General features: G+C 44.9%; 2 protein-coding genes across 4 annotated transcripts; both read left to right on the top strand.

The window, feature by feature from the left end:
* The first annotated feature begins 231 nt into the window (after nt 1-231).
* Nucleotides 232-3161, top strand: LOC114004301 (E3 ubiquitin-protein ligase Topors-like). Its single transcript, XM_027752165.2, has 2 exons — nt 232-1294; nt 2601-3161. The coding sequence occupies exons 1-2, from the start codon at nt 592-594 to the stop codon at nt 2630-2632; spliced, it is 735 nt and encodes a 244-aa protein (XP_027607966.1). The 5' UTR covers nt 232-591; the 3' UTR covers nt 2633-3161.
* Nucleotides 3162-6496: 3335 nt separating this feature from the next.
* On the top strand, nt 6497-9588 carry LOC114004274. Of its 3 annotated transcripts, none has more exons than XM_039384839.1 (2): nt 6497-6618; nt 8130-9588. In XM_039384839.1, the coding sequence occupies exons 1-2, from the start codon at nt 6533-6535 to the stop codon at nt 9541-9543; spliced, it is 1500 nt and encodes a 499-aa protein (XP_039240773.1). In that variant the 5' UTR covers nt 6497-6532; the 3' UTR covers nt 9544-9588. The 3 variants fall into 3 exon arrangements, with proteins under 3 accessions (XP_039240773.1, XP_027607911.1, XP_027607910.1); XM_027752110.2 differs by lacking the exon at nt 6497-6618 and adding an exon at nt 7831-7845; XM_027752109.2 differs by lacking the exon at nt 6497-6618 and adding an exon at nt 7876-8024.
* The last annotated feature ends 15083 nt before the right edge of the window (nt 9589-24671 follow it).

Raw genomic sequence — 24671 nt, 5'->3', positions numbered from 1 at the left:
TCCTTTTTTTATTTCTGGCACTGTACACCTACAGAGGGGAATATTCCATGGTGACATCACTCAGTGGTGGAGGATGACCTACTAAGCAGCAGATTGTGACATCACTGGGGGATGGATTGTAACATCACATCTCTTTCTGATTATATCTGGGCTCTGGCAGAGCCTGAGCCAATCTGGTTCTAGCCTTGACTCCTGAGCAAGAGTGCAAGGTCTGGAGCACCTAGTCAGACTTCTTCAAGTGCTGGGTGGTGTGTTGGGAGCTGCCTTTGGCAGCTGCCATTGTAGAGCCATCAGTAGTGTTTTCCCAGCCCTGCTTGGTTCAGGCAGCCTGGCGCTATAGGTAGCAGTGAAGGTCGGCTACCTTCAGTAGCTGTAAAGGGAAAACACCCCCCTGGGGTGGGGCAGATGATTGGATTCAGGGAACCAGGAGGGTGTCCTTCTTGAGAGAGCTGGGCATTTCTTTTTCCCCTTGCTGGGATAGTCAGGAGGGCTGTCACGCAGTCACACAGTTCTCTCCTGCTCTGTGTGACGCCAACAACAGGGAGCATCTCCTGGTCCTCAGCTCTTCCCAGTGTGCTGCAGAGCACAAAAATGGCCATGGAGACAGCCTGGACCTGCCCCATTTGCCAGGACACTCGGAGGAGCAGGGCTTCTGTTCTGCCCTGTCACCACCAGTTCTGCCTGAGCTGCATCCTGCAGTGGGCACAGAGAAATCCATCGTGCCCACTCTGCAGAACACCGATAGATGCTGTCAGGTTTTCTGAGCAGGGCAGATGGGACTCTCTTCTGTTTGTCATCACGCATCCTGGAGAGTCACCACAGGCCAGCAGCCAGGCAAGACGAGCTTCTGGAGAGTCACCAGAGACTCCTACAGTGGGGAAAAGAGGCCCCCAATATCCTGGGGCATCCCCTTCATCTTCTCCGCAGGGGACAGTGTCCCCACCTGAGCAGGGGGCTGCAGGGCCAGAGCCCATGGGTGGCATTCTGCCCGAAGTGTGGGCAGAACTTTTCCAACGACAACAGCATCTCCTGGACCCTGTGCTGCCCTGGCTACGCCAGAGGCTTGAGGAAATTTACTGCAACTGGTGGTTGCCAGTACAGGTTGCTGAGAGCAGAATCCTGTCTGATCTCTGTGTCTACGGTCTACATGAGGAGACCTTGATCCTTAGGCTGCAGAGCCACCTCAGAGGACGTGCAGCACCACTGGTTCGTGAGCTTATCAATGTTATTGTGAGCCAGTGCAGCGAGGAGGCTCAGAGGCTCCTGCACTCCCACACTGATGGAGAGGAAACAGGTAGGCCTGAGGCCAGTACGAGCTCCAGCAGCTCCAGGTTCAACAGCTTCCATGAGGGGATTTCTGTCAGTGGCACCACAGACTCTAATGTGGAGAAGGAAGCTTAGTATATCAGAGGCTGCCCTCCATGAGAGTCACAGCTTGCCCCCATCTATACCTGTTCCTGCAGAGCAGGACTAGCCCCAGGAGGAGCCAGGGCAGGCAGAGGCAGTGGCGGGTCCTTCTTCCCAGGGCTGCAGCCTCAGCCCCCCACTCCCGGCCAGGGCAGGGCCAGCTTGGCCAGAGGGTCCTGGGTATACCCGAAAGAGGAGGGCCCCTGGCTCCCAGGGTCCTCAGGATCCTCCCCAGAGCAACAAGAGGCCAAGGTAGGGACCTGTCTGAGCCCTGCAGACCTGAGGGACCCTTGTCATCACTTCAGATGAAGTGGTGAAACCTGGGGCCAATGTCCATGGCACCTTCCAGAAGCTGCCTCAGTTTCCCAGGTCTGGCTTCCAGAAGGTGCCTGGTGAGGTCGCCACTGGGAGAGTGCCTCAGCACCAAGGATCTGAGAAAATGTATAAATGTCCAAGTCTCTCAGTAGCTGGGAGAGCTTTATATACTGAAACACAAGCCCATTTAAAAATTTAGTCCCAGATGCAACCTAGCTTGTTAAAAGGTAGTTTGGACGAAGAACCAAAAAGCTGTATGAAGAAAACAGGGTTTGGATACAGTTCTCAGTTCTTGCAACTTTAATTACTAATTAAAAATGGCACATACTGTGTGCTCAGACAGAATCCACTTCAAACAATATATTAATAATATTTTAATATATACAATTAGTAAATGTTCTAATTAATTAGTTAGTTAAATTAAATATTTACTTCTCAAACTAGCTGTAAGTTTCATTATATATAATTTGTATACATAAATTATATCATTATAAATTTATAATTTTCATTATAAATTGAAATAATCTTATAATTATTATAATAAAATTACTTTAACAAATATTTGTTTGATTAATTAATTAAACATAATTAATCCATTATAATACAGTATTTATATATTAATATATAATAATATATTTCTGTATTAGTAACAAGTGACAATGTGCCCCATACCCACTCTAATACAGTGGTTGATCATTTTGTTACATTACACTAATTATTGATCAGCAAGGAGTCCACTGAGGTGGAAGAATGGGCAAGGATGAATAGTTTTTGAATGTTTTTTCCCTCCTCTCAGAGTGTTCATGCACATTTCCTCCCCTTCTCCTCCTCTGTGAACTGCACACCTATGGAAGATGTTTTTTTTTATTTTGAAACAGGTGGGAGCTATGTTTCAAAGTGTGACTTTTGATCATGATCTCTCTGGATTCAGAATCCAGAGTCCCCTGGACACCTGATCCTAATTTTGAGGAATCCATCTACCGCATGGATCTATCCTGGAGCTGTTGTTCCCAGAAGTATGTAATACCTTGGAGCCGTGTTTCAGAAGTCAAGCGTCCCAGAGTCTCAGTTTAGCCATCTATCAGCCTCTGATGACCTAAAGTTCTTGAAGGGAACTGGCTCTGCTTTCCTGATTTTTTGCTGCACAATGGAGTTTTGGAAAATCTCATGAACTTCAGTTCTTGTTGGAATTTCTTGTAAAGAAATATCAAGTTTCTCATGGGCTCACTCAACAAAGATGGAGCCATTCCAGACCTTCTCACAAGGAAACCAGCCATGAGAGTACTGCACATGTACATGGAAAATCCATTTTCCTAATGATTACTTTCCTTGTCTAGTCTTACAATAAAATTAGTCTGCTGAGAAACAATTGCGGTAACTGAATTGAAAGCCTGCTAGACAACACTCATTCTGAAATATAGATTTAATAAAGTCATATATGAAACCAAACATGAATACTGTCAGAGAGTCCTTATAATACTATTATATGTATTTTCTATTGGTAGGAGAAATTTCCGTGGTTTTTTTTCAATCCCCCAGTTACAAAGAAAGCAAAGTACAACTGAATGCTTTCAGCTCATGCAGAGAAACCCAGAGTGCCTGCTCTGCAGAAGACCAATAGAGACTTTCAGGTTTTCTCAGCAGGGTAAACGGGCCTATGTACAGTTTGCCATCAGCTTCCCTAGAGAGTTGCCAGAGACCACTCAGGCAGGGAGAACTCTTTCCTGCCTGGGTGAGAACTGCCCCTATCACCCTGTGGTGTCCCTTCCATCTTCTCCACAGGGGACAGAGTCCATGGGTGTCCCCCTGCCTGAGGTCTGGGCAGCACCTTTCCAACAACAGCAGCATCTCCTGGACCCTGTGAAGCCTTGACTGTGCCAGAGGCTGGAGGGAATGTACCTGGACCGATGGTGGCTGGTAGAGGCAGCAGAGAGCAGCATATGGCATGATCTTTGCATCTATGGTCTGGATGAGGACATCTGAGTCCTGAGACAGTAATAGCTTTGGTTACAGCCACTATTAAATCTTGAAAAAACTTTATGAAGTAAGACTCTTCATTTCCTATTAATATAAAGGCTGAAATTGACATATTTTAGGGGATTTACTGAAATTATATGTCAAGTAGATACACTATCCTAGGAGAGTAGAATAAAAAAGACTTGTTGCCAAAAAAAAAAAAAAAACCAAAACGACAAAAACCAAAAACCATAATACAATAATGCTGAATGAGAATCATATATCTGAAAGGGGCACAAAATTAGTGATGGCCCAGGGGTTTAATAGCAGAGGGATTTCTTTTGGTGTTCAGTTTATAAAAGAGCAAATTTTAGAAACCACATGGCCTTGTAACAAGAGATAAGAAAACCACCTTTTCAGGAAGGATGAAAAATAGTTATTTAAAAAATCATATTCTTTTAAAATATTTAAAAAAATAAAAGCCAAAGAGGAGCAACTATTTTGATTTGGTAAAGAAAAATCCACCAGCAGGATGGATAATCGACAACTTTGTTGTCAAACACTGCAAAAAAAATTTGTTTTTGCAAAAATTGAAACAGTTATTTGTCAACCACTATTTACTATAAACTCTGCTGTGCTGATCAAAGGGCTGGAAGTGTACAATCCTGCATTGGAGGTATATAAGAGGCTGGAATTTCACCTGAGACATCGTTCCAATGTTTTTGAATCAAGAGACTAAGCAAACTTTGCAGCGTTTCATGTTTCCTTAATTTTCAGTATCAACTTTTTTATTTTCTCTTGCTGATTGGAAACCAGAGCTGTTTCAAAGCTGAACTCAGTGTATCTCCATAAAGATTTCACATTGGGTGAAGTCTTTTTAGAGCCAAAATCTAATGCTTGTGCTGGAAACTGTATGTACTGTATTTTGTGCACAGAATAAGAAGGATTTCAAGCACAACATGGGGAAAATTTAGGGAATTTGGGATAACTATGCCACAAGGTGGAGGTCTGACATCATTGAATCACATGGAACACAGACAAGAAAACTGAGATGATGTTTAGGGCTACTTGTCCTCTTACAGTAATTATGAAATCAGATCGAACAAGCAGGGAGACATCAATGCTAGTTCTAGGCCAGCTGGTAGTGGTTGTCCTACCCTTATTACATTTGCTAGCAGCCATCAGGGGGCTCTCAGGGTGCAAGTAATTGTAGGCCACATGCTGGTGGAAGCATTTGATGGGCTTACTCTTAGTTATTGCTGGCAAAGGACAGTAACCGTGAAGAAGCAAACCAAGAAAAGATTATTTCTTTCCCCTTTTGAGTAAGGTTTTAAGGATTCTTGTCTTACTTGGCTCCATCCTGAGTTTATAAATGATGGTCGCAATTTCAGGGGGGAAAGGTAGGAAGAAGGTAGAAGGAGAGATTGTAGCACTGTCTGCACTGTGTGGTTTGGAATGTCCCTGTCTAAGGTGTGCTGGGAAGTTTGGTGTTGGGCTGACGGCTAAGCAGTGTGACAAGACATCATGGGTGATGCAGTCTTGTCCACTACAGGTTGGGGCATGGTTTGCAGTCCTGCTGCTGCAGAGGGGCAGCCCTTCCTCCTACCTGCATCAGTATGTCATCAGCCTGTTCTTGCAGCAGCACTGCTCTGGGGCAGAGCTCTGACCCAACCACTCCTGTTGGAAGGCAGCTCCTCAGACAAGTCACTGCCCCCCTGCATCTCCTGCAGAAGCTTGCTGGCTGTCCTGCACCAGCCAGGACTGACCACAGAAGGCATATTCCAGAAAGCTGGCAGTGAGAGAGCCCTTCAGAAGCTGCAGGAGGCCCTGGACCACAGCACAGATGTCTATATGGGAAGCCAGCCTGCACTGCTGTTGGCTGTCATCCTCAAGGTGACTGATTCTGATCTGCAGCTGGAAGAGTTCCTGGCTAGGCTGGAATCTTCAAAGGCTCACAAGGATACCCTGGCATTGCAAGGCTTCCTCTGAGGCACTCCCTTGAAGCTCCTCATCAGGGGCCTCTGTGAGGACTGGATGGCAGCAATGCAGACGGCCAGCAGGGAGGAAGAGATCTGTGACCTGCAAGTGTCATTAGGCAGCATGGGCAGCAGCTTGCCTCTTGTGCAGGGACTGGGAGAAGCCTGGAACTTGCCTGAAAGGGAGTGGTCTCCTTAAAACACTGTGGTTTTGGGCAGCTTGCTGTTGCAGGTTTGGGGTCAGATTTTGGGGGAATGGACAGGGAGCCTTTGTGTGGGTTTGTGTGATAGCAGGAAATGGGAGGCAATGACATGCTTCCTTCCTCAGGCACAGGAGCCCTGACTGCTGGCTGAGAGCACTTGGAAAACTGCACAACACAGCTGCTGGCTGTCCCTTCCCCTGTGTGAGTTTTGGGAGTGGCTGTGGGCAACATTTGCTTGATGAATGTTGCCCTGCTGTCCCCTCAGGGTGGACAAGAAGTTGTCTGCAGAAAACTTCCTCCTCCTCAAGCAGCTGCTTGCAGTGCTCCGACATATTGGCCAGCACGTGCCCACCAGCAGAATGACCTCCAGCAGCCTGGCCGTCTGCCTGGGGCCAAACTTGCTGAGCCTGCTCAAGGAGGACCTGCTCAAGGCCATGCTAGTGGTGACTGAGAAGGTAAAGCTGCCTTGAGCAGCCAGGTGCAGCCTCCCCAGCCCATCCGAGCCGGCCGCCCAGAGGGCCTTGGCAGCCCCTTCTATTCAACAAATGCTGGTGGAGTAGCTGCCTGGAAGAGCTGCCCCACAGCCACAGCCTTCTATGCAGAGGCAAGGCTCAGGAATCATGCATGACATGCTTTCAGGCACCTGGGCTGAGACCAAGACTTTGATGTGTGCAGATGACAGTGCTGGAGAAGTTCATGATGGAAGACTTTGATGAGATCTTCAGGGAGGAGTTGGCTGAGACAACCAAGCACCTTGATAAGTGAGCTGTGCATGGAAATGTACCCTTGGGGTGGCTCTAGGACAGGGTGCTAAGGCCTTGAGAACTGGAAGGCTGTCCTTCTCAAAGGGCCTGGGCGTTTCTTCCTACGCTCCCAGGACAGCTCGTGAACATGGCATCTCCATTTTGCAGTGTGTGACACCTTTTGGTAATACCAGAACCAGTCTTGGGGAGCATCTTCTCATTCTTATCTGACCCCAAACTTCAGGAAGGCATACCCTAACATTGTGTTTAGAGTTACCTGTGCTATTTATTTTGAAGAAACACCAGAAACAAAAAGATGAGGTGCTAAATGTTATGACTTTTCCTTCTTCAACTGCCTTTATTGATTTTTTTCTTTTCTCCAACAAAAGGATCTCCCAATATACAAACTGAATGTGTCTGAAAACAGTTTCCTAAGTTTTAAAAATTACTGTCTAATATTTTTCCTGTGCTTTGGGTTTTTCATTTTGGTTGGTTGGTTTTGATTTAGGTTTCACTTTAGTTTGGTTTTGTTGTTTATTCATTTATTTGAAACCTACCTGTATTGTTCATGGGAACTATGCATCTGGTATTACATACTCTTTCTATCCATAATTTGCTCTGTGTTTCCATTTCTTCCTTCTGTCCTTTTATAATCCTCATTTTTACCTTAATGCATAGGTACTTTCCCCCTCACTCCCCTTTCTGATTAAACTGAACTCTAATTCTGTCAAGGAAACTTTCCTGTCTGACCATTCAGAGGCCACCCTGGCAGTCACGCTCCTACCACCAGAGACTTTAACTGCTAGGACAAAAGTCCCTTTGCTGTTAAGCAGAAATTGTAGAGAGCCAATCTTCCACTTGTGACTCCTCTAAAAGCATCCCTGGGGTGCTTTTTCAGAACCTTTTTCAGGGTCCTGGCTACATCCTGCGTGAAAAGGTACTGCTATAATGACCCAGATGCGATGGCCTCTTGCAGTGCTGGGGAAAGTCCAGGGGCTGAGGACCTCTCTGGGTGATAGTGGGACCCCTGTGGAGAGCAACCTCTGACATGCTGTGTTGGTCTGAGTACCATAGGGGTGGACATCTTATTGTGATGTCACAAAGTAGTGGAGGCTGATGTCACTGGCAGTGGACTGTGACATCACCAGATTAGATTGTCACCATGTGTCCCTTACTGCTTAAATTAGGGTGCTGGCAGAGCTTGGCCTGCTCTGGTTTATGCCTGGACTCCTGTTGAACATGTCCGTGAGTGTTGAGCCAGGCTTTTCTCACAGCTGGGTGCTGCCAGCTCTCAGTGCCCAACCTGGAGCCACTAGTAGTGTTGAGTTTCTTGGTTCAGGCCTGAGTTGCTTGGCTCAGGCAACCAAGCATCTTGATAAGTGAGCTGTGCATGGAAACGTACCCTTGGGGTGGCTCTAGGACAGGTGCTAAGGCCTTGAGAACTGGAAGGCTGTCCTTCTCGAGGGGCCTAGGCATTTCTTCCTACGCTCCCCAGGACAGCTCGTGACCACGGCATCTCCATTTTGCAGTGTGCGACACCTTTTGGTAATACCAGGACCAGTCATGGGGAGCATCTTCTCATTCTTATCTGACCCCAAACTTCAGGAAGGCACAGACAAGGCCACAGAAACAGAGTGGAACTGCCCCATCTGCCGTGATACTCGAGATGACCTTGCTTATGTAATGCCCTGTCTCCACCAGTTCTGCCTGGGCTGCATTATGCGTTGGGCAGAGATGCAAATAGTGTGCCCACTCTGCAGAGACCTGATAGAGTCTGTCAGGTTTTCTGTGCAGACAGATAGCTATATAGACTGTGTCTTCACAGCCCCCGAAGATGCCAGCAGCTGGGCAGGAATAACTCTTGGACAGTTGGTTAGAAACAACCCCTATCACTTTGCAGCATCCCCTTCACGTTCTCCACGAGGGATATTGCCAGCAGCTGAGCCAGGGGGTGCAGGAACAGAGCCCGTGGGTGGTCTCCTGCCTAGGGTGTGGGCAGAACTTTTCCGAAGAGACGAGCATCTCCTTGATCCTGTGGTGCCCTGGCTGCGGCAGGAGCTGGAGGCAATATATGAGACCAGGTGGTGGATGGCGAGGATTGCAGAGAGCATCATCCTGCATGCTGTGTCTATCTGTGGTCCAGCTGCGAATGTCTTGGTCCAGGTGCTGCAGGACTTCCTCGAGGAACATACAGAACCTCTGATCCATGGCACCATCAGCATCATTGTTGACCAGTGCAGTGAGGAGGCTCACAGGCTGCTGCACTCCCCTGCTGTCCCAGAGGAGGACAGCAGCTCTGTGACCACCGTCAGCAGCACCCAGCGCGGTACTCCCGCCCCCCATTCAACCCCTGCCAGAAGCTCTACAAGCTCCAGCACAACGCAAGCTGCCCTCGGCAGCCCCCACCCGTCTGCTCCCGTCCCTGCAGACCAGGAAGAGCTGCAGGAGGCGGCGATGGCAGAGGAGGAGGAGCTGGAGGAGGAGCTGGGGGAGGAGGCGATGACAGAGGAGGAGGAGTTGGGGGAGGGAGAGGAGCTGTGGGAGCCGGAGGAGCTCGGGGAAGAGGCGGGGGAACCTGGCAGAGTGGAGGAAAATAACCTGGAGGGCATCCCCGGCATCCATCAGGGGGGTATTCCCGCCCTCCCCCCAGCCCCTGGCAGCAGCCCTGTAGGCTCCAACGTAGAGGACCGACTCAGCACATCGGAACCTGTACTCCACAGCCCCCACCCCCCTGTTCCCGTTCCTGCAGAGCAGGAGGAGTTGGAGCAGGCAGCAGCGGCAGGTCCCTCTGCCCAAGGCGGCACCCTCAGCCCCTCCACTCCCAGCCGGGGCCGGGACGGGGACCCTTTCCGCAGGAGGCCTCGGCGTGCCCCGAGGAGGAGAGCTGCCACTTTCTCGGACTCGCCCCAGCCCTCCAAGAGGCCACCCCATCCGCAGCACTAGCAGGGCGTCATTCAAGAGAAAGGAAATATATTGCTATTTCCCTTACAAAGTCTCTGGGTGCTGCTTTCTCTACCTTCTCCTGGTATCTTTCCCTGACCCTTCACCCCACCATGAGCCAAGGCCACCTGGAGCCCCGGGACGCTATTGCCAGTGCTCCTCCCACAGGGTTTCCTGCTGCAAGCGCAACAGTGGAGGAGTTTCTGGAAAAACCTGAAAGGGGAGGATTGCATTTGCAAAGGAGAACGTGCCAAATCGAGGCTGCTGGTGCCTGTGCCCAGATGGAATTACTGTGTTGCTCCCTGCATTGCCATTCTCTGCTGCCAAAGGGACAGGAGGGGCCTAGCAGCCCCCTGGTCAGAAGGGTTTCTGGGAAAACAGGCTGAGGAGGGACTGGTCCTGCCAGCCAGTCATGACATGCCATGGGACTGAAAGAGTAGTGTCCTTTCCAGGGTACATGGCACTGGGGCTTCAGAGCACAAGTTCTCTGCATCCAAACACCACTTTGTAGGGATAACCAGAGCTCTGTGGCTGATCACAGCACTCTCTCAGAGCAGATTTGCTCTGACAAAAGTAAATCGTGGGCGTGATGCTCCGTGAAGAGCTACAGTCTCATGAAGGGATGTGCTTCATTGAAGACACTCCTCAGTTGAGCCCTTGACTGATCCTTAGGAACTGTCCAGTGGCCTTCTTGGTAGACAGATTATACATTTAGGAAAGAGAGAAATTTTTGAAAGTGAAAAAGCAGGGGGTATGCAAGGTAAACTACATGAAGAAGACAGCCATGATCAGAAAGGGTAAAGGAGCACTAGCAGAAGCGTATGCAACTAAGGCTGTCACGTATAGCATGTCAACTTACTACTGCCTCCAAAAAAACCCAACAGTACCTCTAATCTTTTGTATGCATGCAGTGAAGAACTAGAATACGCAGTCTCAGATATTGGAATACTAGCAGTCCTTCAGAGCAGAGTAGATTTCACAGAAACCACAGGGGGTTAAGTGAAATTCATCTATCAAAGCAGGAAAAGGAAAATAAATATTCATTTCCACATATCTTAATTAAGCCCTGCACTGTTGTCTTCAGATGCTTTCATTATTCTTCATAGCAATCAAGAGACCACACTAGCCCAAAATTCTATCTTTTCCATCATGATGAATGAATCATACATGTATCCCTTAATGAGTGTCTTCAGCATTATGGTTGTTTCTCATACTCTTTTGAATCTGTTTGCTCAATGTCTACTCAGAGTTGTATGTAGCCAACTGGGGAGAGCAGCGAGTTGTTCTCTAGGTGTAGAAGAGCCATATGGATTATATGATGCTGGCTCCAACACAGCTTCCAGCATGACAAGGCCGTGGCCTCTGCTCACCATGAACACAAGAGGGTGCTCATTACTTTGTGGAAAAATTTGCTTTTGGAAATACCGTGTTCCTATTTTGGAATGGGAGATCTAGAGTGAAGCCTTCTGTCCTAATGAACTATGAGCTGAAAACTGAAGAAGCATGATGAAGCTAAACATGTTGCCTGAAACCTCTGATGGTACTAATCAAATAAACTTCCTTAACAGTTGAAGTTGAAGGTACAGATAGATATTATGCTTTACTGTTTGCATTCCTTTACCTTCTTTCTTTACCTTCTTTAAGGAGAGTAGCATTAAAAAATTATGCACTATGATTGTGCTGTTGTAGCATTACTGTGGCAGGAACTAGATATTTGGATGAAGTTGCTGCAGATTTCTCCTGGGTGATACTTCTGCAAAGCCATTGCAGCTCAAAAATAATGCTGGGGACCCTTCATGCCTCTAGAACTGTCAATGAGATTTTCTACTCCCTCTTGTACCCGGTTAGTTACCTCATTATGACATTATGCTCACCCAGGCACAGCTGATGAATCTGCTGATGAGTTCTTGCCTCCTGTTTTAAAAATACACCAGAAGCATGAAACAATGGAGTGTGCCTGGTGTGCCTGTATTTGTTGGGGATTGTTGTGGTTTAACCCAAGCCAGTAACCAAGAACAATCCAACCACTTGCTCACTCTCCCCCAGCAGGATGAAGGAGAGAATTGAAAGGGTAAAAGCTTGAAAACCCATGAGCTGAGATAAAGAAAGTTTAACAGGGAAAGCAAAAGCTGTGCACACAAACAAAGCAAAATAAGGAATTCATTCACCACTACCCATTGGCAGGCAGATATTCAGCCAACTCCAGGAAAGCAGGGTAACAGTAACTTGGGAAGACAAATACCATCACTCCAAACTTTCTCCCCTTCCTTCTTCTCCCTACTTCATACACCAACCATGATGTCGTATAATGTAGAACATACATTTGGTCAGCAGGGGTGAGCTTTCCCAGCTGTGTCCCTGTAATGTACTCTCTGTAGAAGCTGACTAAGAAGAAAGTTGTTTGCCAATGGACCAAGCAGCAAAAAGAATGGCAGAAGCCTTTGATGCCTGCAAAAATGCTTTGATTGAACATGCCTAACTGCACACTCCTAAGCAAGGATATTGTTTTGAAACAGAAGTAATAATTCTAGATGATGTAGTCTCATGGGGTTGTGACACACAGCTGGGCCAAAAAATCAGAAAGAACCTGTAGGATTTTGATCTAAAGCATTACAAGGCTCTGCTACACATACCTAGATTGAAAACAAATTCTAGGTGTAGTTTGATCAGAAGAGACAGCGGGGTGTCACTGTATGTAATAGCAGGGTTAGAATGTATGGAGCCCACAGTTGGCAGTGTCACAGCTGGGAGCCTCTGAGTAAGAATCAAGGGGCAAACAAATAATGCAGCCATATTGTGGGAGTCTGCCATAGACCTCTCAGCCAGGATGATGATAGACAGAACTTTTCTTTGAGGAACTAAGGGACACTTCCAAATCAACTGCCCTCGTCCTCATGGGGGACTTCAACTTTCCAGAAATTAATGGAGAGCATCACACAGCTGGTACAACCTGGGCCAGAAGATTCCTAAAAGACGTGGATGACAACTTTATGGAATAGGTCCTAAAGGACCCAGCTTGGAAAGATGCCCTCCTTGATCTGCTGCTTGTCAACAGAGGAGATTTTGTGAGTGAAGTGGAGACTGGTGGCTGTCTTGGCCACAGTGACCATGAAGTGATCGAGTTTAAATTTTCTGTTGACAGGACGAAAGGTGCCACCAAAACCTCAACTCTGGACATGAGGAGAGCAGAATTCAGGCTGCTAAGGGAATTAGTAAGTAAGGTCCCCTGGAAAAATGTTTTTGCAGCTCCATCAGTGCTGGTCACTTTTCAAAAGACTCCTAAGGGCACAGGAGCAGGCAATTCCCAAATGTTGGAAGTCAAGCAGGTGAGGCAGAAGACCAACTTGGCTGAGCAGAGATCTTCTCTTGGACATAAGGCTAAAAAGGAAGGTGTATGCCCACTGCAAACAAGGTCACGAGACGTGAGAAGAACACAGAGATGCTACTTGCTGCTGTAGGGAGAAAATTCATGCAGTCAAAGCTCAACTGGACTTGCAGCTGGCCAGAAATGTAGGGAACAATAAAAAGAGTTTTTTTCAAATATAGTAATGGCAATAGACAGCATAGAAATATTGTTGTCCCATTACAAGATGAGGATGGTCACCTCCCAAACAGGGACAGAGACAAGGCAGAGGTGTTTAACGCTTTCTTTGCCTCTGTCTTCAACACAGATGACAGACCAAGGGGGTCTTAGTGCCCTAAGCTGAGGGACCATGACTGCGAGAATGATCAACTCCCAGTTAACCCTGAAATTGTGCAGGATCTCCTGATCCAGCTGAATCTCTGCGAATCCATGGGGCCTGATGGGATTCATCCCAGAATCCTCAAAGAGCTGGCTGATGTCTTTGTGAAACCATTCTCAATGATTTTTGAGTAGTCTTGGGAATCCAGAGAGGTCCCAGCTGACTGGAAGCTGTCCTGATTTTCAAGAAGGACAAGAAGGAGGACCCTGAAAACTGCAGGCCTCGCAGTCTCACTTCAGTGCCTAGTATAAAGTTATAGAGAAGAATTTTCTGGAAAGTATTGAAAAACACCTGAAAGACAATGCAGTCATTGGTCACAGCCAGCACAGCTTCAGGAGAGGAAAGTGCTGCTTATCAAACCTTATTTCCTTTTATGACAAGGTAACCCACACAGTTGATTAGGAGAAGCCAGTTAGTCTAATCCTTTTGGATTTCAGTAAAGCTTTCAATACTGTCTCTCACAGGATCCTCCAGGACAAAATGTCCAGTCCACAGCTGGATAAACACATCATATGGTGGGTGAGCAATTGGCTCATGGGTCAAGCACAGAGGGTAATAATGACTGGGGTAACATCAGACTGGTGACCTGTCATTAGTGGGGTTCCACAGGTCTCCATCCTTGGCCCAGTGCTCTTCGGCATCTTCATAAATGACTTGGATGCAGGACTGGAAGGGATACTAAGCAAGATTGCAGATGACACAAAACTGGGAGGAGCTGTTCACTCCCTTGAAGGCAGGGAGGCCCTGCAGAGAGACCTTGACAAATCAGAAAACTGACCAATCACCAACCATAGGAAGTTCAACACGGGGAAGTGTCAGATTTTGCACCTGGGATGGGACAATCCTGGATGTTTGTACAGACTGGGAATGAGATACTGGAAAGCAGAAAGGGACCTGGGGGTCCTGGTTGACGGCAAGTTGAATAAGAGTCAGCAGTGACCTGGCAGCCAGGAGGGCCATCTGTGTCTGGGGGGGATCAGGCAAAGCATCGTCAACCGGCTGAGGGAGGTGACTGTCCTGCTGTGCTCTGCACTGGTGTGGCCTCACCTTCAATATTGTGTGCAGTTTTGGGCACTGCAATGTAAAAAAGATACTAAACTATTAGAGAGCATCCAAAGGAGGGCCATGGGGGTGAAGGGCCTTGAGGGAAAGCCATATGAGGGAGGAGCAGCTGAGGTCACTTGGTGTGTTCAGCCTAGAGAAGAGGAGACTGAGGGGAGACATCATTGCAACTTTCTTGTGAGGGGAAGAGAGGGGCGGGCACTGATCTCTTCTCTGTGGTGACCAGTGACAGGACCTGAGGGAATGGCCTGAAGTTGTGTCAGGGGAGGTTTAGGTTGGATATTAGAAAGAAGTTCTTCACCTAGAGGATGACAGGGCAGTGGAAGAGGGTCCCTAGAGAAGTGGTCACAGCACCAAGTGTTTGGACAATATCTTGGGCATATGGTGTGACTCTTGGGGAGGGTCTTGTGAAGGGCTAAGAGTTGGACTCAATGCTCCTTGTGGGTCCCTTCCAATTCTGCATTTTCTGTGATTCTGTGATTGCAAGAAACTGAAAGAATCACAGGGCAAGGTAGTGTGACAGTACACACACCCACCCCTATTAATGGGTATGTAACTGATAATTCTGTCAGTGCTCACATGGGAGTGGCCCAGGCAGCCACATATTAGAAACAAACATTATTTAGTGCAACAATTTTTACCAGAAAACTGCATGTAACCACTTCACATGCCACTCTTCTGGGAACTATGCCCTTTAATCACACCTGTGTCAGTGGAACCTTCTCTCCCCGGAGAGCTCCCTGCATCTCCTGTGGAGGAAGTGCTCCTTTGTGACAGGTTAACAGAAGAGCACAGGAATGGTGCCTGCTTTGCCGATGGGAGTGCTACATGCACAGCCACTGGATACAGATGATGGAGAGCAGCTGTACATGTTCAGTTCCAGGAATCATACTAAGGCAAATGGGTGTACAGGCACCTAGTCAGTGAACTGAATTTGTTGCAGCATCCCTTGCCATCTTGGAAGGGCAGGCACATTACTCATACCCTGGCAATTGAGTTGTATATAAAAGCCTAACAATGTGGTTACTTTGCTGGACCCAGGAAGATTGGCATGTACAGAAATACCCTATATGGGCGGCAACAAATTCAGCAACATGTACAAGAACATCCCTTAAAAGTGAGATGTGTCTCAGCCCATCAGAAAGATGACTCACTTGAGTCACAAAATGTTAGGGAAGTAAATGATACGACCTCTGCTGAGGTACATGCACAAGCTGTAAATGCATGTGTAGTTTGTGGACATCAAACAGCTCATCTGCACGAACCTGGGATATTACCCACAACCAAACCCCTTTGCCATTACATGCATGTAAGACATTTGCACATAACTGTACTATTTGTACACAGCTGCATTTAAGGGAGTTACATAGGCCCTAGAAGGAATAAAGTGGGGTCAGTGGCCTTTGACTGTGGCAGGTTAGTTAAATTGGTCCTTAGTTACATGGTGATACGTATTCACTGCCATGGATACAGTGTCAGGAGTGGTCTTTTGTAAACCCACCAAATGCCAACCAACACAGCATGATTGAAGCATTAGAACAACTCCTTCATCAATACAGACCTCCTCGTCAAATACAGAGTGACCAAGGAACACACTTTAGTGCACGTAATGTCCAAAACTGGGCTCAAAGCCTGGGAATAGAGTGGCTATTCCACATTGCCCACCATCCCAGGCAGGATTGAAAGAAAGATTAGGACGTTGAAGGGATAATTGAAAAAGTTAACTAGTACTAAAACTTTACAACATTGGAGTACACCTCACTAAAGCAGTTTTTTTGTTAAACAATTGGAATATTCACAACCAAACACTCTGTGATCATATCACATCATCTGCAGTACAAAAAATTGTGAGGATTGAGGTTCTTCCAGATCATGTCTCTGCCAAAATATTAACTACAGAATCACAGAATAGGCTGAGTTGGAATGGACCCACAAGGATCATCGAGTCCAACCCTTAGCCCTGCACAAGACCATCCTCAAAAGTCTACAGGGGAAATGGAATTGTTTCCACAATGGATTGTGTGGTGGGACCACAGTTTGCTAGTCTAGATATGAAAATGCATGTAATAATGCCTGACAGTACAGTATGGTTCTCTACTCCAACTTCTCCCCTTATGTTACATCCTCTGTTAATATCAAATTCTCAAGTTCTTGTATGTTCAACAAATACCTGGGCCTTATCTAGTGGTGCCATGAACCCACCATCAGATTTTTCAGTCTGAAAAAGTGCAAACCAAACCTCTTCAATCTGTGTGTGCAATCACCCCCCACCTCAGGTTATGAGACCCGAAGTCATTTTAGCTTAAGGAGCTGGAGCAACAGCATATGTGTTACTGGAAGGAGATGACACTCCTATTTTCCTTCCTTGTCACAGGTTGGCTTGTCATGCTTTGTAGATGTTTACAACATAGAGCACCTGGAGTATGCCTTCACTAAGGTTTAAATTGGACATCAAAGGCAATTTTTGTCCTGCATGTGGAAGTAAGCGCACTACACTTGAGAACCTTACCAATCAGTTGCTGACGAGCTACCTCCTGTCTCAACACCACATACACTGCTCCGAGTTTGTTGGCACGTGCTGCTCCAACATGGCTGCTGAATCACCTGCAATGAGAGGAATATTTGACATTGACAGGACTTCATACATTGACTGAGGCAACCTATCTGTGGTGCCTTGTTTGCTGAGTGGTTTAATTCCCTGTTGAGAGGACGGGGACATTTGTCTTAGACCATTATATGTTTATTCCTTTCTTCCGATATGCTTCATAAAGTGCCTCTGCAAATTACCCTGTCCTACACTTCCAAACCCAGCACCAGCGGTCTCTTGAGCGAGGGGCTGGAATGTTGGGAGGAAGGGTTTGAAAGCAGGACAATGACAAGGAGGATCGCAGATACACTAAAATGACCTTGCAGCTGGGAATGCCAAGGTCTGAAAAACAGCAGTGTAGGAAACCCCACCTATTATGCCTACTGCTGTTTATCCTCTGTCTGTTTTGAGAAGTAGAATCTCTATGTAGAGATAACATGGGTGTTTACACTCTTGGAGGCACTCTCATGGACAGGTTTGAGCTCCCTGTCTTGGGAGAGAGATCCAAAGTCAGAGATCCTAAAGAGCACAAGGGAGAACACATCCTAGGCCTTGGATAAATTGCTGCAAACCACAGACTCACCATCCTTCAGGATGGGCTGAGCCTAATAGTGCTGGTGTTCCTGCTTGTGTGTCTCTGCCCAGGTGTTGTTTCAGGATCCTCCAGTTAGTGAGGTAATGAAATAAATTTACTCTCTGCATTTCAGCTGTGGTTTGTAGTTGTTCAGGCTTCCTGCCTATGTTGGCTCACACAGTCCCCTCCCAGCTCCTTGTGCACCCCCAGCCCACTTGATGCTGGGGCAGTATGAAGAGCAGAAAAGACCTTGGCTCTGTGTAAGTACTGCTCAGCAATAACAAAAATATATCTGTATTATCAACCCTGTGTTCAGCACCAATCCAAAACATCGCCCCAGACTAGCCACTGTGAAAACAATTAACTCTAACCCAGACAAAACCAGCACAAAGGTTTACTTAGAGTGCTGGCCTTGTATGTAGTTAATACCATCCATCAAGTTTGACATGCAGTCAATCTTCTGCAGAAAACTCTTAGCAATCAAAATCCTGTATTGCCATCACACACATCTTGCAGATAAATATCGTTACTATCATTACTATGTCATGGTACATTGCTAATATAGCATAAAAAACAACTTTGAAGGTATTCAATAGGATGTTTTACTGTTTAGGGCAAAGACACTCCTGATTTTGCTGCTTGCTTGAGTTTTTATATTTCCACATTTCAGAAACTTTGAGTATCTTGTCCTGAATGTGGTCCTGCAAAACACTTGGTGTTCTGTATTCATGTGTTTTGCTTTGTTTTGATTTTTTTCTGAACTAGGATTCAGCTTTCCTGGTCTAATAACTTAATACCTTTATGTTTACTACTTTGCAATGCAATCCTCAGCAGAGATCCAGCAAAGTCACAATGTTGAAAACAGGATATAACTAGTAATTTGAAAAGTTGCTAATATGTTCTCCCTATTGAACTTTATGTAAAACATCTAAATATTTCAAACTGATTTAGAAGATCTTCAGAGCAGATTCTTGAAGTGTAGGCATGCAGAACTTTTTCAAATATAACACAAGGTCTTTACATGTGACTTCTAACTTTCTTTTTGATACTTTAGCATGTTGATACAGGATAGTATCTCAGCTTTTGGAAACTGTTAGAGGAATTTCTTTTTAAAACCAATGATCACATAAAATCATTCTCTAAAATTTATCTCTAAAATCACGGTTTCAGAGAACAGTGTTCTAGTGTGGCATCCTTCTGGATAGCTGGGCCTATGATGGGTGATAACAAAAAAAGACCGTGCTGTCTATTCAGACACTTTAAACTATAAAACTGCATTAATTAAAAAGTATTTTGTAAATGTATTGTTTTGTGGTTATTTTTAAAAAATAAACAGGGTCTTACAGCCAGTGCTTTGAATAAACAAAGAAGGAACAACTGTAGGACCCATTATGATTTGGTAGAGGTCAATATTGTCTGCATATGAGTAAAGTGGACAAACTCCTTCTTGGATGCAGTGTTTAGAGGAAAAAAACCCACAAAAATAATTATAGAAAATTATCTTACAGGTGTAAGATTTCTTTTGATATTAGCTTTTTATTTAATGAAATTTCAAATTTTTGGATAGCAGGAAAATGAGTTTTTTACTGAATTTGAACATGTGTGTTTTCATACATTTAAGGATAAATAAACACCACTGTCATGGACTCTCACAATTAAAAATACAAAAGTTGATTTTTACTAGACATACTTACACTTCTTAGGCATGATGACACAAACAGCACCAGCTGACAAGTGAGTCTAATGACTGCAAATACATAGAATTACTAACCGTGGTTGTATTAGAAATACTTCTTCCTCTGTTAGAGCAAATATTTTTAAAATAACCCAGTATAAACCAGAGTAAAGAATAACATTAAAGAGTCAAGTTATGTCATGAACCAACAGCAATCTGTAGAGAGTGATAAAGGAGAGCAGATCAGTATAAATCTTAAATAACTTCACTTTAATATAAAAGCAGGAATGGAAGAAGTGTTCTGCTTTCCCCACCTAGATATTCCAATAGTTCACTTGGAGCAATTGTGTGAGCAACAATATACTTCCTATCAAGACAAATCGGATTATTTCTTATAACTCTGTTTTTTCTTAGGTGTATATATTTTCAAGCCTAAGTATGAAGTTTTCCCACTTAAGGTATGTATTATTTCCATTTATTTGCAACTCTTACAGCTATTTATATATAAGTATATGCACAAGGAGTTGTGTGTTAAATCTAATGCTCAAGTATCTTAGATAATGTGGGGGGAGGAGGAGTTTGTACTTATATTTACATAGGAAATAATCATATGGAAAGTGTTTTACAAACATTTCTGCTGGCTTCTGAGCAGGTATGTGACAGTCTGTCCCTGTTGACTTCAAGGAACTCTTGAATGATGTTCTGAGATAGAAATGTAACTGCAATCATCATTGCACAGATTGGGATGCTTCCTAAGAAGGATACAGTTAGTTACACAAATGCCAGAAGGGGACTTGGAAGCTGATGAATCCCTCCATTTTGTTCATTCGTGTGACAGTGCTGTTGGGAAATGAAATTCTCAGAATTGTATCTGCCAAATTACAAAGAGTGAAAATATAACCTCTACAAAAAAGTGGACAAGTAGACAAGCCTTTTAAATTTTCTTCAGAAATACTAGGCCAACAAAGGATCTTTGTTACAGGTGTCCCTGTGCAGGTTACAGGTTACTTGCTTTAAAATAAGTAAAGAAAACAGCACTAGCACATAATGTCCTATACTTTGGTCCCTTCAAATGTTTGTTTTTAGTTATGAGAAATGCTACTGATATTTAAGCACTAGTGATAAGAGTTTAGGAGATGCCACAGCAGATGAGTTCTGATGCCATGGAGTTTGTCATTTTATCAGCAAACACTGCTGAATGTTTGGAGGGGTGTATAAAACCACTTAATGGGGAATAGGTAAAGCATAGTTTGCTATCTTCTTCCTAGCTACTTCTAAATGCTTGTAACTGGAAACAGGTTTGGACACTAAAATGACATTTGCTCTCTTCCAAACTATTTAGCACAAATATGTTTTGAAAGCTTGCCTGGTTATATGTCTCGAAGTCCAAATTAGTTGAGATATATGATTGGAGGATGAAAATCTCAGTTTGTGAAACATGTAGGAAGTTCTTTCTTCAGTGCTTTTCTACATGGGTAGAACCTCACCAGAGAGGCACAGATGAACAACCCAGTTGTGTTTCCAAGTGACAAGAATGCTGAGGTTTCAGTCAATAAGCATCTTGAGATGAAAGTAAAAGTATAGAGAAGACAAAGGGAATGAAAAAGCAGGAATGAAAACCAAATCTTTAACAGTTAAAAAGTAGGGGAAAGAAATGCTTTTTCACGCAGTCAGTCACTTTCCATTGTTAACCAGGTGGTATTTTAGCTTATATCAACACTAGGAATGATGATACATAAGTTCCAAGTTGTGATTACTTATATAGCTATACTCTCACTTCTATGGCTGATTTTTTTTCCAGGATAAATGTAGGTGAAGTAACCAAGTGATGAACATAAGTTGTTTAACTTCATGTGTTTTTTTTCTGAGTATTGCTCAAAGCTGGAAGCAATAAGTCAGGGTATTCTAGATCTGGATTGTAAAAGTTGCCTTTATGCCAAAGGATGCAACCTCAGTTCAGTGCTCATGGCAAGGACTGCAGGAGGTCTCCATTTCAACCTCCTACCAAGAACAGGGCCACCTCTGTGCTCAGACCAAGTCATTAAGGGCTTTAGTGAATGAGGACTTGAAAATCTATAAAGATGGAAAGGACACAGTTTTTCTATTCCTTGTTCCACAGCTGAGCTACTATCACAGGGAAAGAGAGTCTCCTTATAAGTTGTACTTATTGCTCTGTTTTTAACTTATGGCTGTTGCCTCTCATGCTCCCACCACACATCACTATGAGGATCCTTGTTCCTTTTTATCAGCATCCTTACTGCACAGAGCAGGGGGGTGGGGGTTGTGAGGGGAATGGCATGGAAGGACAAACTAAGCACAGTATATGTGTGTTGTCTAAGGAGTGCTAAGGAGAAGTGACATTTGGCTCTCAGGCCCACACCATCCCAGGCACAACTGACCCTTGTGCCACCCACACACATGGCTGACTGTCTCAGTCTGCTGCCCACCAGCATCCAGAGCTGGCCAGCTGTGTCACTGCAGAGTCTGCCTTTCCAGTGCAAGACTCCATGCTTGTCCTTGCTGAATTTTGTCAGGTTCCTATTAGTTGGTCCATCACACTTGTCCAGGTACCTCTGAATAGCAGCCCTGCCTTCCCTCATGTCAGCTAATTGCTCACAATTTGTCGTCATCTCCAGACTTGATGAGAGTGACCCCCATCCACTTTTCTGAGATCCAGAACAGAGCAGGCCCCATTACAGACCCCTGCAGAACACTCTGGAAACAGACCTCCAGATATGATGTGACTCATGGACCATGACCTCGTGAGTGAGAACAATTTGTCTGCCAGTTTTCTACCTATGTAGTTGTTGTCCCATTCACACTGTAATATCCTAACCTCAATACATGAATGGTGTGGAGATGGTGTGAAAAGCCTTGTTGATGAGGAAATAAATGGCATCCACTGCACTTCCCTCATCGACAAATCCAGTCATTTTACCATAGAAAATGATCATGTTGGTCAGGCATGATTTATCTTTAATAAATCCGTGCTGACAGTTTCCAGTCACTGTCTTCTTCATGAACATTCCTGGCACCATATTCTCAGGGACTGATGTGATGCTAACTAGCCTGTAGTTCCTCAGATTAGTTTAAACACTTTTGGAAGATGGGTGTGACATTTGCATTTCTCCAATCACTGGGAGCCTCTTTCAGGATCCACTGGCTGATGGCTTGTGAGGACATCAGCCATTTCCTTCATCGTCTTCATGTACAGCCTATCAGGTCTCAGTCACTTGTGTGGATCAAATATTTGAAATACATCCTTTTTTCAGTCTTCATCACCTACTGGTAACTCATCTCTCCCTCTGTCCTATCACTAGGTGCAGAGGCCTGGCAGACCTTGCTGGTGATGACAGTGAGCACTATTCCCTTATGTGTGTCCATTGCCTCTATGTCTCCTACCCCATTCTAAAACAGGTCCAAGTTGTCCTTGGTCAGCTTTTTACTGCTAACAGTAGTAGAAACTCTTCTTTTTTCCCTTGACAACTTTTGCCAAACTGAATTCCACCTGAGCACCAGCCTCTTTGACACTACCCCTGTATGCCCAGGCAATGTTTCTCAATTTTCTCCTGGTGATCCACCTCTGATTTACTGTTTTGTTGGCTGTTTTTTTCACCTGGGCATCTGCCTTCTTACATGTTCCCTTTGTTCCCTTTGTTCTTCCTTATTGCAAGGAGGATGCTCTCCTTTATAGGCTGACTCCTTTGCCCTTCAAAGTTCAGTCCCATGAAATCTTACTTGCCTGAATAAGCCAAAATCTGCTGTCCTAAGTAGTGTCTGTGCTCTGTCAGTCCTGCCACCCTCCCTTGACTCAGAAACTTGACCTCCACTACATCAAAATCCATAACTGATTATCCTCACCCCAATCAGTTCTTCCTTGTCAGTGCACAGTGAACTGTGCATCACCCACTGTGATTCAGCCCCGGCTGGCCTGTCCAGTATCTGTATAACAAGAAATTACCCTTGACATCCTCAAGGATATATCCTGGATGGCTTGCATCTGGCCATGTGTCTCTTCCAAGAGATGTCATCTATCTAGACTTCTGTAAGGTCTTTGTCACGGTCCCCCACAGCATTTTTCCATCTACATTGGAGAGATACAGTTTTGATACTGTTTGGTGGATGAAGAATTGGCTGGATTGTCACATCCATAGAGTAGTGGGCAATGACTCAGTGTCTGGGTGGAGGTCAGTGATGAGTGGTGTCCTTTAGGGACTAGTACTGTTTAAGATCTTCACCAATGGTAGAGACAGCAGAATTGAGTGCACGCTTATCAAGTTTGCAGATGACATTGAGTCATGTGGTGCAGCTGATGCACCTGAGGGACAGGGTGCCATCCAGAGAACCTGGACGAACTCGAGAAGTGGGCCCATGGGCATCTCATGAGGTTTAACAAGGCCAAGTGCAAGATGTTGCACCTGGGTCAGGGCAACTTATGGTATCAATACAGGCTAAGGGATAAATACAATATAACACCTTGATAATTTAGACTGAAAGCAACTGTTTTTTCTGATATAAGTGTTTGGGGTTTTTTTCCAGCTTGTGTTTTTGAAAGTTAAGAACAGCATACTTGAAAAAATTGGAAATAGAAGTCAAGTTTTGCAAAATTCCATTTACTAGATAAAGTAGAGAAACCCTGTTTTCATTTGTTACAGTAAACTGCCAGTTGGATAGGGCTGAAATCTGCCCTACGATGGAGCACTTTTTATCTTTGGCTGTGTTTTGTGGATTTGGCAAGCTAAGATTGGGACACCTCCTCTGAAGCCCTGAAATATATGGACATAGCCTTTTCCAGTGACCTGGTATTACTGAGCTTTCAGCGTTTTTACAGTATCTGCAGTTCTATTTTCACTTAACAGAATAAAAGACAAAATCATAGAAATTCTCGTGTAAGGTAGCATGTATGTGATAGTGTTCAGTCTCACATATATGGTTAAAGTTACATGTTTACTAATAAATGGCTGATTTGAAGACTGGGAAGGGCATAAAAGCAAATGTAAGGGCCACTCTCTTATGCAGTCTTGAGTGTTAAAATCTATTACTTCAAACCCTGGTCCATAAACCCTGGCATTAATGTTGATTTGTGAGGGCTTGATTGCAAGACAGTGGTCCAGAGTGGTAGGTGATTTCTTTCTTGGTAAGGGGTGCTTTAAATCCTGAATCTTTTGGTTTATATATATATATATATATATGTGTCTATCTCAACAGAGATGTATCAAGGATGTAACTCCAAAAATGGCCTCTCCAATGTCAAATATTTTTCTTTCTTTGTGTAAGGCCTTATTTGTTATTGTAACAGATTTTGAAAATCTTTTCACAAGTGCTGGATCTGCACCTTTTTCAGCAGACAAGTGAGGGCTATCTTCTGAGCCAATAATATTTTTTAAAGTGCCTTATTTTCCTGAAGTAGTAAAAGCTATATTTTTTTTATAGCTGAGACCATTTTTAGAAGTCATGTCCAGACAAGCCCAACAGGTATAAAATTTCTTT

This window comes from Pipra filicauda, unplaced genomic scaffold (genome assembly GCF_003945595.2).
Source record: "Pipra filicauda isolate LSUMZ 115617 unplaced genomic scaffold, ASM394559v2 scaffold37_size4185640_pilon, whole genome shotgun sequence".
NCBI classification, from domain to species: Eukaryota; Metazoa; Chordata; class Aves; order Passeriformes; family Pipridae; genus Pipra; species Pipra filicauda.
This window is presented reverse-complemented; position numbering and strand designations above follow the sequence as displayed.